Consider the following 13,369-nt stretch of genomic DNA (forward strand, 5'->3'; position numbering starts at 1 on the left):
ACTTAAAATGGCAAGCAAATTTGAAAGTAGAAAGCTCTACGATAGCTGCATGACCATTATATTTTGATTTTTCAAATAAAAAAGGAGTCGAACCATCTTTCCTTTAGAGTCCAATGCTGGAAAGCCAAGCACTGTATGTCTTCATTAGTGATAGGGACCTAAATGGTGAAGCAGTAGACAGTATGTGAAATCCCAGCCTTATCAAAATCAGTACCTTTCTCCCATTGACTGAAGGAATGAGGATTTCATTCCAGAAATTGAAACTGACTGTCAGTCAAGCAATCTGATTACATGGGGAAATGTAAACTAGAGACAATGGTTTCATAATGTGGTATCTAGGCCATATATAAAAGTTGCTCGAAAAATTCTGTGATAGTATCTTACTACTATCTTTTTTATAATAGTTTGCAAATAAATATATATTTTCTGAGGCTCATGGCAAGATTTGAATTACAGTAGTTCATGCTGGGTATGACTTTGTTCCAGGAGTGGCACAAACGATGCTTGTTTTTCCAGTGTTGTGAGGGCATCTGAATCTGGTCCTGTGAAATTTCAGTTCAAAGTAAATCCAGATGGATTGAATCAAGAATACTGCTGAAATGCAGAGTGACTGGGGAAAAATGAAGAGGGAAGAAAGGAATTTGGATTATAAGACTGAAACAAAAGATATATGAACATATAAAACAGTAAAAGACAATTGGAAAATATATTTATACTAAATTAAAACTTTATTGACTAATGTTCTCCAGACAACATGATCCGACAGACTATGGTTGCATACATGCAATGAAGTTGAACACAACAGTAGTTTAACATGGAATGTCAAACAAATTAATATGATGTATTAAATGAAACAATTTATCTGTGTTGCTGCAAAATGAAACCAAGCTATGTATTTCCTTGGTCAATCTGTGTTCACCTAAGAGGCTATGCATTTGAAGAAACTGGTAGATTTCTTTAGCATATATTTCAAATAAATTAGCTAGAATTGTACTCTTTAAAAATCCTTTCAACTTCACTTGCATTTCAAACAAAATCTAAGTGTAAACACTAAAGTTGCTAGAGCCATCTAGAAAGACCTAACTGTCAAACTCGGAGTGGACATTACAGTTCAGTAAATGCGAATATTTAGAACAAGAAAAATACCAGTTACTGCAAAAGTCACGTAGGCATATTTTATTATTAATCCAGCACAAAGCATTTCTTCTAAGTTTCTCACATAAAAGACTAAAGCTTGCTTACAGTACTACATCTTCTATCATTCAAGCATCATTATTACCTATCAGGGAGATTGGCTAGATGACCTAATGGGTCTTTTCCACCCCTAACTTCTACAAAAGAAAATCATTCATGCCAGCAAGAACATGGTTCGCTACATGTTGGGCTTTATCCTGTAGCCTTTGTTCAGGCAAAACTCCCACTGACTCAAAAGAGAGATTTTCCAGAGCAAGACATCCAGGAGTAGGCCCTTTTTCTTTTTTTGTTTTTAAAAAAGCATCCATTTAGGATACATGGAAAATATTCTATAGAATTAAAAAAATATAATGACATGTGCTTCACTTGCATTGAAGGAATCAGAGAATGTAAACACCATAGTGGCCCACATCTTCACAATATTCAGGAGAAAGTGTCAACTGCAAGTAATCTGTGTGTTCTTATTTCTCAACGTATTCTTCTGACGGTGTTTTGTGTACACCTTTACCTCCACATCCACACACATATGTACACCCTTAATATACACAAAGGTGTGATAAAATTCACTAAAGGCAGTTGCTTGCCTGTCTTAATGCTTAAATCTGCAAGTGGCAGCAAACTGGGTTTTATATGATGCTAATTAGACTGTAGGTGAGCAGCAGGACACAAGTATCGCTGTGGGCAAGTGTGGTTGCCGGTTCTACGAGTGTGGAGCCATCCCACTTCCGCACATCACAAAATCTACCTGCATGAAGGGCTGGAAGAACAGGTGACCAAAGTACTTCTCGGTGGGCCATGTCTGAAATTTGAGTTGAATGATTCAAAGGCTATAGGTTGTCCTCACAGGAGTCAAAAGACAACCTGAAGGACCACATAGGAAAGTTTACCTTCAAAGTGCACTTTCTAAGAATGGAATGTTCTTGACAGGGAAATGATCAGAGGCACTCCTGGACTTTTTTGCTTGTTGAATAGGAAAAATGTTTTCATCTTCAGGCAGCACTTCACCCTGACAAATGTGAGTTCAGTTATTATTGGGTTTTAGTATTACAGAAGATTCTTTAGAAACAAACACGATAGTACACACATACACACACACTCAGATATTTACAGCCTTTCTAGAAAAACAACCCCCTACCTTAGTACTGACTACCTATCTTTTTCCTTTTTTTTTCTTTTTTTTTTAGTATTTAAATTCTTTAAACCAGCTACATTAAATACCATTGTGTATTGTACCACCCCACACCAACCCCACATCCCCCCAAAAAAAACAGCAAGTATTTTAAAAGTTTGTTCGCTTGTTTGTTTGTTTTTATGATTGTTAAAATCTCCTGCTTGAGACTGTTAAGTACCACCTCCAATGGAATAAGATCAGCACTGACTGCATCTTTCAATGCACGTCGTTTCATATTTGAGCAAGTACTGCAGCTAGAAGCTTAGATCTCCAGGTCGTCAGGTCGAGGCCTGCTGCTGGCTCGGCTGCTGGCTCTGCTGGGAGGCCTCTGGTCCACAATGGTGAGGGGTTGCAGCTCATGTCCCGACGCCAGTTTTTTAGTGTTCTGGTGGTCATCGGAGAAGTCGAAGGGCTGGGCGTGCGAGTTGGAGATGGTGCTGCCAGCCTGCCCCATTCTGTTCTGCTCCGCGCTGTAGTTGGCCCAGTTTTGCTCGCTAGCTTGCTTATTGTAGTTACGACAGGAGGAATTGTTCCTGTCTCCGGTCACGAGCTTGTACCCTGGGGGAGACATGGGAGACAAGGGGGCGGTCGGTGAGGAGCAGCCATTGTAATAAGCATATTTGGGGGAGCCACAGTCCTTGGAAGGGCTCATGGCACCGCTGTGGGAGTAGGGGTCGGTTTTCCCTTTCACACGATCCTTGACACCCTTGAAGAACACGTAGAAAAGCTCGATGATGTTCAAGGCAAGAGACACCAAGGACACAACCAGCATGAAGAGGATGAAGATGGTTTTCTCAGTTGGACGGGAGAGGAAACAGTCCACTCTGTGTGGGCATGGATCTCGCTCACAGGTGTAGATGGCATTCAGGCTAAACCCGTAAATGTACCACTGTATCAGCAAGAAAGCCACCTCGAAGACAGATTTAAACAGGATGCTGATGATATAGGTACGGAGCAGTCCCCCACGCATCTTCACTTTGCCATGCTCTTCTATCCCATACTTGAATTTCTTAATTTCTATTTGCTTGAGATGCATATCCACATTCACGCCATCATTCTGGACCACCTTGAGCTCTTCTTCTCTTTTGTTCAGCTTCTCTTCTTTCCTCATTACATAGAACACATGTGCCAGGTACAAAAGGGTAGGTACAGACACAAATATGATCTGCAGAACCCAGAAGCGCACATGGGAGATGGGGAAGGACTTGTCATAGCAGACATTCTCGCAACCAGGCTGTTGAGTGTTGCACCGGAAAGCAGACTGTTCATCTCCCCAAGCAGATTCGACTGCTGTCCCCAGTAGCAAGATTCGGAAAATAAAGAGGACAGACAGCCACACTTTCCCTCCTGCAGTAGAATAGGCTTGAACCTTGTCAAGAAGTTTTCCTAAGGCACTCCAATCACCCATCTTCACGGGATGCTGGCTAAAGAAGGACACAAAGAAAAAAAAATAGTGATGGTTAAGACAGAGCTTTAATACCTCTGACACACCGAATCACAGATCAATTCTAATAGAGCAGTGATGTCAGCTTTATTTTAATTCATGTGTTTCACACGATCTGAAGAGAAACCAGAGTTTTAATTAGTCTGCAGGTGGAATGGGAAGTCAGGGAAACTGAAAAGAGAAAGCAACATATAATGTCTCAGAGCACAATTTAAAAAGAGGTTTCTAATTTCACTCCAGTTTTCAAGAAGTCCGTGACAAGCCTCAGTTGCCACCGTGGCTGGCTCAGCTTCCTTGGTGGTAGCCTCAGTTCAATGATCTACACCTGCCTCAGGTCAAAAACAGGTGTGACACACCGCTGAAGCAGGGTGTGGAAGAACGTAGTGGTACTGCCTGAATATGCCAGGAACAACTGAAAGATTTCTCTCTTTCAGTGTGGATCATTCATGGTCATTTTTATGTTCACTCTTTAAGCAAATAATAAAGCAAACCACAGTATAACCTAAATACAAAAGGTTATACTAAGTTAATGTTAGGGTCGGACAGCTGAAATTTTATCATTGCAAAATGTGTGCTATTTTTCCTACAGCAACATTAAACTGAGCTCTTGCGTATCACTGTGTGTAATACATTTAAGAGTACAGCTCCTAATGATGCCAAGTTTATACTATATTCAACTTCAGAAAAAACTTGCCAGCTAAATAAAGTTTATACATTAGTATTTGCAGCACCAAGATCAAAGTTAGTGTTCGTTACCTATACTTTTATGAAGAAACCAAAAATAGTAAATACATGAAGCACAGCTCAGCTCATGTTACCATATTGGAGCAACTGGTTTCCTGTTTATCTGTGGCTTGCTTAATTTATTGTAGTTTCAGCTTTGTATTTGCATCTTTTTGTATTTAAATTCCTTCACTCTGTTTTGAAAGGAAAAAAGATTTAGCAGGAAAAAAAGGTAAATGAGCTCTTTCTGTTTTTAAGGCAACTCCTGGCTGCAGTTTGCATTCCAAGTGTTGAACACTGCAAGTTTAAATTGTCTCTCTCGACTTGAGTTTTAAAGTGCGCATTTCTGGGACACAGGCAGCTTCTCAGGGATATCTGGAAATACACAGAATGACATAAAAGAAAGGAAATGGTTTATTTGATGTTCTAGATTCCTAGGGAAAACAAAGGTTTTTTTTTTTTTTTAAAAAGGATTTTTATCAACTGGAGAATGGTAATCTTATATGCATAAAAACTTACATTTTAACTTGCCGCATATGAACAAGCATATGAAATCAGACACTTAAGGAAAAATAATCACAAAGTTTCCCTTTTAAAGTAGATGCTGGTGGGTATAGGTATTTGTTCCGTGCATGCTGAGTAATCCCTTCCTGGTATTAATAGTTTTGATAACATCCAAATGATTTCCTCCCCATCACATCATGGATATATTCCCTAGCGAAGGCCATTTATAGAAAAAGCCCTTTTTGGATAATTCATAAAATAGGAAATTTTAGCACCAAGGAGATTTTCTTTCAAGAAGCAGTGAGTCACTGGAAACACAAGATTATAAATCCGGCAAACTCAGTCATAACAATAGATGCCAAATAAAAACACACCGTATCGGAAAGAGTCTGAGAGAATAATGGGAGACAAGTGTTTAAAGTATTCGCTCCGATAGCTCCGAAATGCCAATTCTCTCTGAACCCCTGAAAAATATCCTAGGGCCATTTCCTCAGTCCGCTTAGTCAGCTTGCTCTGAAGTTTACCTACTGCGGCGTGCAGACCCTTCCTCATGTAATTAGCTCTTCCCATGAATGAAGCCCCATCAAAGGATCAGGCCTGCTTCAGACTTTTAAATCTGGAAGCCTCTGCTGGGAGGAGTACACAGCGTGTTTATCTCTGACACATCCCTTCAGCCATCCCCAGCTTCAGTCCTTCCCAGGAAAGGCTAGTTTGTCTTGATGGGCTCGGGGCAGCAGAGGAGTCGGGCACAAGAGCGCGGAGGTCTCTGGAAAGGCTGGAATGAAATGTGACCACGTTCCTCCTCAGGCTGGGATTGTTAAAACAGAGAACAGCCTGTAACTACACAACATGTGAAGTTTGTTTTAAAGGCAAGCTATTTGCTCCATGTCCTCGAAGTGGACAGAAGGAGCCTTTTTCAAGTAACAGCTTCTTGATTTAGTTAGTCAGCTGTCTGATGATTCGAAACTGCTGCATTAACAGACTTTCCTCAGACTCAACGTATTTTTTTACTGTCTAAATGTTATTTCAGATTGTAAGTTTGATTAAGAAAACAGAGGACGTGTTATTTCTAGGCAGTTATGTGTTGTTTGTTTTTTAATTACACTCCGGTCCATTAATGCAACGTGATTTACTTCAGTTTTGACCTACTTAATCCCACATCTGCAATATTTTGAGAATTTACTACCTATTTTTTAATTTGCTTCAGCATGCAAAATTGCTAAGTTTCATTTATGTCCTCTGGCAATATAAACTCCAGGAGGAAACATTCCATGCTTGAATTACTCATACACAGTTTTGAAAAGCAACTTTTTTTAAAGAGATCAGTTACACACTAGCCTTTGCCAGTGATAAAAAACCTCACATCAATTCAAAACATCGTGCTGTTAATCAGATAACCTTGTGGTGGCACAAATATATTATTCCTTTGCTTAAGTGGATTCTGTTGCTTTATGAAACACAGTACTTTGTTTTGTTGTAGAGAAAATTCATTCATTGGATCTAACTTGTTTACTTTCAGGGCACTGAAAGAGCATTTTTATTAACCAATTACAGTATCTGTTTACTAGGTATAAAAAGAGGTTTTGTATCAAACAGTTATTTAAGTAAGTATTCTAGCTTTATAAATAGTTTGAAATGGATGGCAGATAACCTTTAAAAATAGTTCTTCAGCATTCTGGACTTAAACTTTAACACTTCCGAACACTTGAAATGAGTCCACTGAATGACACAGGTTGACCTGATCGATTGATACAATTTCAGTATTTCAGGAATTTAAGGATATGGCTGATGGTCAGCACGTGCGTTTCATGAGTTCTAACTGATTATTACTTTACAAGATTATAACCTTTTTCTGAGACAGACTAATGCCAGCCTAGTAAACTCTTTAAAAGATGGATTTCTTCCAGGTCCTACTGTGTGTGGGTAAAGATAGGAAAAAAAGCCATAGAGCAGCAGGAGATATGACAGCATTCGTCTGCATGGGTTTTGGACGACCACATATATATAAGAAATTTGATTTGTAAGCCACATTAAGAAATTCTAGAATTACTTTTCATGGATGGCATTCATCATGTCATCTGGTTCATATTTTCCAGGAAGAATAATGCAAATTCAGTGCTGTGGTAACATGCCCAGGTCTGACTACAGTGTTAGAAGGTAACGTGCTGGCGGATGGAAGAGCAGTAAGGGTTAGAGTGGGATCTAAAATGGGATTGTGCAGCTGAAGCAGTTGGGAAACAGGCCAAGGTTTTGGTTTTCCAAGCTTTCCTACTTTTTTATGTGTGCTCACAAACACATAAATAGCCAACAAAAGAGAAGATTCTGGACCCTGAACATCAATCAGCCTGAGTATTTCCCAAAAGCAACCAGCATTGCAGAGAAAGCAGCTGAGATGTACAACTGATGGGGTTTGGATGGGTTGGAATAGGGAAGGCTAGTTTTCTGAAATCTTACAAAAATTAGCGAATGTCTTCCAGCCATTCCCCTAGCAAGGCGTAGTTCATTTGTAGGTCTGCAGATGAGCTTCAGTTCATTTCTTCCACTGGACAAAGATTACGCACTAAATGGTTGCAGTAACTAGAATTTCAAGTGTCACAACTGTGTGGTTTTTTCGTTGCCTGCTAGTACTGCTGGTGGTCAGCCAGTAGTGGATCTACACCATAGCCTTTGCCTCTCCTGTGTTGTACCCTCTCCACCTAATTTAATTCTAAAGCGTAGTTGCAAAAGCAACCATAAGGACTTTCTTAGACATTCTCTAGTTGTACAAGTCAGGTCTACCCTCTGTGTTACTGCCCAGATTCATCCCTCTCCTGACTCACTTTGGAATTAAGAGAAGAAACGCCGAATTCCCCGAGGGGGCCTCGGGCCCTTCGATGCTCCTGCTTGCAGATTTTGAAACCTGGATTTCTGAAATGTACATGTGGCATAAACAACAGACCAGGTGCCTCCATGCGAGATAAATTCAGTGGGTAACATGGGGAGGAGATACCAGAGACCAGGGGAAAGAGAGCAACGTGTCTGATGAAACAGATACATTGCTCAATGTCATCTAACCTTCCTCATGCCCACAGGAATCCTTGGCCTAAACCGACGTTCATTTCAGAGACAAGTAAAATTAATCTTTCGGGCTTGCATAATATGAAAGCTGAGATAACTTTACAGCGTTGAATCTGTTTGCGCCCCTGAGTGTCTAAGCATTCAGATTTATGTCGCAAACCAAATCCCTTGCGTCCCTCTCTCCCCTCTCCTGAACCCAGCCTGCTGCTCACCCTTCTCCCGTTTGCATGCTTGTTAGGTATCATGGGTCACTGCCAGTGTTTGGCTTTGAAGTTTCTGAAGGAAACACTTCAGTAAACATCCCAAAGACTGGAGGCTTAAATTCTGCAGTGTGGTGTGCTGTCCAGATGTTAAAAATGGCAGGATGAAAGCTTCCCGCAAGTCCTCCAACTTGCTCCCTATGTGCACACACACACACACAAGCACACACACAGAAGTCAGGCACGAGGTGTCCACAGCCCATTTTTTGTCCCCGTAACCAGGGGTTTTCGTCATAAATCTCCCACACAAAAAATCAAAAGGAACTCCTCAGACGAGATATGCCACTTCATGAGGCTCGCTGGTTATCTCAAGGCAAAACGTGAGGACACACATAAGCACACAATATTCTTGTTTAAGAGGAGAACGTGTTACGCGATAAGATAGACTCTGTGCTTCGTCTGTCTTTCAGCTGAAGGCTCTTTTCCCTGCCTCCTCGTGTTGCTCTTTAACTACTGGCAAGCAGCAGGCAACAACTGCTCTAAGGAATCACTCCAAGTCTTGCAACGTAGAAAACTTTTTAGTTCTCCAAGAGATGCTGCTCAAGCATTTTTTTCCTCCGCATTTTGGTATTTAAGCCTTCAAGGTAATATAAAGGGAATGTGTCATGTTGGGATTATGACACATATTGTGGATATTCTTGCACGGTTGTTCCTAGACAACTTTCATTTACATCTACCCAAGACTTTCACAGACATTGCCAACGTGGTAAGGCATATCATGATATCTCACATTCCTTCTCTAAAATCCCTCACCGAGGTTGCTAAAACAGAGTAACTATACACAAACCAGGTTAAAAATCCATAACCCACGTCTGGATTTTATCACGTCTGTTTTAAAAGAAAAGGGGGAAAACTTATCAGGAAGACCACGTGAAAGTCACCACTTTAGTAGCTGCGGCATTTAACAAAGCACCTAATTAGGAACCTCGCTCTGCACAAACTATTAGGCACCGGTCAGGATTTCCCTATGGAAGCGAAATGCGTGGGGCAGCAAGGGGACGCGCTCAGGGCAAGGTCTCCCGGGGACTGACTGCTGAGGCAATGTCGGTACCCCGGAGGAGACCGAAGCGCACCTCGGTTTTCTCTCTCCAGGAGCTCATTTAGCCCGAGAGAAGCACAGAGGAGCGATTTCACCCAGGCACCAGCAACAAGTCCACAGCTCAGCCCTGCGCTTCCAACTTCACCGCAGTTTCTCCTTCAGTGGAACAGGGCTGGAAGTTGTAAAAGTGTAGTATCCGAAGGAATGTACAGAAATGTGACCAAAGAAAGCAAAGCATTCCTACAAGTTTGAACTTGGCACTTTAAGAGAACTTACGGTTTGAGAGAGGTATATTTTTAAACAACTTCAACCATCAGCGCAATAACACAAAATTCTTAGGGTGAAAAAAAAAAAAAAAAGTATTTGCAGGAAAAGTGATACACAAAAAGATGAAAAAGGAAAACTTTCAACTTACCCTTGCTGATCAGCAGTGAAACTGGATCAGAATACTTCTCTGGAGGGTTAAAGTAAAATGGAAGAGCACGTTCAGGCACTCAGACCTGTCTATTTAAACTTTAAAAGTCTACTGCTGTTTTGTATTTTTCATCCTTCCTTCCCCACTAATGAAAGAAAAGTGCTGATACCTCGTAAAAGTTTTTTCTAAGTTGGATGACTGGGAGAGCTTTTAACAAGTTTTCAAGCCTCTGACTGTGAAAGAGGAGGGGAGAAGGAGGGGTGGCAGCCCAGGAGGAGGGGCGCGCCGCAAATGGAGAGGAGGAAGGTGGGGGAGGAGGGAAAGAACTGAAGGCACAGCAAAAACCAGCCCGGGGAAGAGGAGGGAGCCAAGGCATGCAAAGTCCACTCTTGCTGATGTAACAAAACAAATGGAAGGGCAGTCAGCAGCCACCCCGCACCCCCGTCCCCCGGTCACTGAGGGCACCGGGGTGGCACTTCATCCAGATCTGGGCTCGCCCGGGACAGATGAAACAACTGAGCTCTCTGGTGTGCACCAGGAGTTTCACTGCGGGGAAAGGGGAAAACGCCTGAAAGGGATTAATGGGTAACCAGCATCAACCTCCTGGATGCTGGGGCTGGCCGCATAGCTGCTGTCTCCATTCCCGCCTCGCCACCACATAGGAGAGGAAGCCCTCTCGAGCCCTCTCTACTTTTTGTTGCGAACACAGCTTTGTGTACTTAGGTCTGTTTCCTTTACGTGCACACATGAAAGTACACACCGGGAGCAGCGTGTTTGTTTCTACAGCAGATACCCATCACACATTTTTTTAGTATTATTTGTGTGTGTGTTTGCGTGTGTCCATCCCATGGGAGAAATGAAGAAATGATCTCACATTCCAGGAAACTCTTTCCAGGAAACTTCAGAAATTAAAGCATAATACAGCAAATCAGTCTTCAATAGTGAGAAGGCATCCTCCTGATATAGTTTTTGAGCGCATTTTAGAGAATTAAAGCATGCTCCAAAACTGTTCTATTCAACTAGAACGAAACTAGCTTGGTTAAACGCTCCTTGAAAAATGCCTCCTCTGTAGAACAGAGATTAATTTATTTCTCTGCCTCTGTTAAGCTCCTCACACATGGAGCCCAAACTGCATTAGGAATTGGTCTTGTACTTGCTCCTGTCATGGGGTATTAGCTCCTCTGCGGGACTGCCTAGAGCTTCTCTAGAAGTGTTCGTGGTTGGATCGTTCTCAATGAAGTTTCACATTTTGGGTTGTACCAGACTCATTTGGGTTTCAATTTGTGTAATTCTCATGGGCTATTTCTGGGCTCAGTAGCATGGATGAGCATTTTTTGCTCTTTAAAGGCTATAAAGGAGGGGAGAAGTCCAGTAATGGTCATTGAGAGGTTCCCAAATAAAGGTCCTCTTTACAGTTTCTTCTTGAAAGAGTGAATGTTACACTCTACAACACAACCTAGATATTGCTCCTTATTTTTCACAGCCTTTACCTACTGTTTTTCACCCAGAACTCTCCGGAGAAGAGAACTAAGACAAGATCTTTGTAGAAAGATACTCAGCAGGGAGCTTTGAAGCCAGGAAAGAAACACACGGTCCTGGTTCTTGCTCTGGAGCCGTTTGTAGCAGACTACACTGCCTCCTGTTTGAGAAGAAGAGCTGGTACACTACATCTGTACACTTTCCATTCGCCTTCCTCTGGCTACAGACAGGGACGGCTGGTTTCCCTAGCTTTCCCCCTTTCCTTTGATACTGGCTGTTAGTTTTGACAGGTTTTTTAGTTTTTACAGTTGTCCAAGCCATATGGCAAAAAGAAAGCTTTTCTGCATGTTCTCTGAGTGTTGTTTTAAGGTTGCTTTTTCTCTTTACAGCAAGGGAGAAATGGAGCTTTGTGCCTAACAGGCTGTGGGCCCTTCTCCTTGAGAATTAAAAAATTGTAATATACAAACCATAGCGTTTCACTGCCCTCATGACTATGGTATAGACAGTGAGCAGAGTACACATAATGCTACTGCCCCATAAAACACTGGTTATTCTAGAGCAAAGTAGAAAATACCAACAACATGGCTACGTGTGTGCCGATGCTGAAACAATGAAGAGATTTGGTATATCGTATGTGTTGGTGCTAGCCCCCTTAGGAAAGCAGCTTTATGCCAGGGAAAAAAACTTAAATTATAGCATGCTAGCATACTATGCTGTCATTCCCTCTCAAAGCTGGCATGATCACAGGGTCCAGCTTGCCCGATCTTGCATTTTTCCATGTATCTCCCTGGATAGGCTTTGCAATTTTTCAAACGTTCTGTTTTTAAAAGAAGGACCAAGAAGTATTTCTCCACTTAAATAAACAAACAGTATTTGTGAGAAGCCCAACACTCTTAAAATCCACTTTGGAAAACTAAAATGTGTGTTTTAGTAACAAGGGAAGAATAATTTTGCAGCAATAATAAGCATAACACTGGGCTTTGCTACGGCATTATCTGCATGAAAAGGGAAAGTATTTCAAGTCTTCACCATGACACTGTGTAGAATTAGGAAGAATTTTTATTAGTCCTGCTAAAAATGCCTTGGAAATGCCTCTTAGAGTTTGGAAATATGTCTCCACGATCACATTTCACAGCCTATCACCGGAACATATCCAGCTTCAGATGATGCAATGATCTACCATCTCACAAGGTTACCAGAAAGTCTCACACTCATTTGCATCGCAATGGAAATAAGCTTTTCAGATTGAACAAATGTCTTCACACACAACCCCCCTTCAGCTGAAGCTGTGTTCAACAGGAAAGCACAGGGGTGTCAGACCTGAGATATTGGCAAGTCTTTTCTTAATTATGGACTAAGAGATGGGTAAGAAGATCACAGTTAGATTTGAAGCCTTGTATTGTGGATCACAAGACTCTTTTTACACCATGGAATTGAAGATTTTTGGGGCTCAGAGCTCTCTGGGACCTATATTGCCATCCACTGATATTTTGCTTTGCAGAGCAGACGGGGCGCTGCCTTGTGAAGCAATCTTTCAGCGTGGCAATGCTAGAACTGCAGAACCTGTTTGTCTTTGGTTTGGCAGGCTACAGTGCAATCCGTAAGGGCACGTTCGCACTGCAACCCAGACACAGTGCTGGAGCCCAGGCTCCATCAAGTGCATCTCTGGGATAGAACCTCAGGGTGACTTCCACAGGATTTCTGTCCACCCTCTACTGAATCCTTGACTGAATCAATGAAACAGTTCAGCGCCCATAGTACCGCTGCTGCTTTTCTACACAGACTTACCAAAGGGAACCATAAATTGCATTATTTAGTATTTCCAGCCTTTGACACAGATTCATGGTTAATACAGAACTCGGTCCACTGTTTTCTTTCTATTTATTACCTGAACACAAGTACAGAATACTATACAGAAACTTTTTGCTCATATCGCCTCCAAATACTTCCTCAAAAATACTTTAGTAACCTGATTTGCCAGGAAAGCCCTAGTGAATGTTTCATTTGGAAGGCTCTCCAGTCCTTTGACCATTACAAAATTTCCCGTTGATACCAGTGGGGTTCATGGTCTACTCCCAGTTAA

At 41.7% G+C, this 13,369-nt stretch overlaps 1 protein-coding gene across 1 annotated transcript; it reads right to left on the reverse strand.

Moving 5' to 3' along the window:
• Positions 1 to 721: 721 nt before the first annotated feature.
• GJA1 (gap junction protein alpha 1) lies at positions 722 to 9,990 on the reverse strand. The gene is made up of 2 exons (XM_082308006.1): positions 9,808 to 9,990; positions 722 to 3,789 (listed from the first exon to the last, which is right to left on the reverse strand). Exon 2 carries the CDS (start codon positions 3,771 to 3,773, stop codon positions 2,628 to 2,630), a length of 1,146 nt encoding a protein of 381 aa, XP_082164132.1. The 5' UTR covers positions 3,774 to 3,789; positions 9,808 to 9,990; the 3' UTR covers positions 722 to 2,627.
• Positions 9,991 to 13,369: the final 3,379 nt, after the last annotated feature.

Source organism: Platalea leucorodia (genome assembly GCF_965183815.1).
Source record: "Platalea leucorodia genome assembly, chromosome: 3".
NCBI classification, from domain to species: domain Eukaryota; kingdom Metazoa; phylum Chordata; class Aves; order Pelecaniformes; family Threskiornithidae; genus Platalea; species Platalea leucorodia.

Excerpts from the sequence above, each read along its gene's own strand:
- GJA1 (XM_082308006.1), bottom strand. The coding sequence starts at position 3,773 with ATGGGTGATTGGAGTGCCTTAGGAAAACTTCTTGACAAGGTTCAAGCC.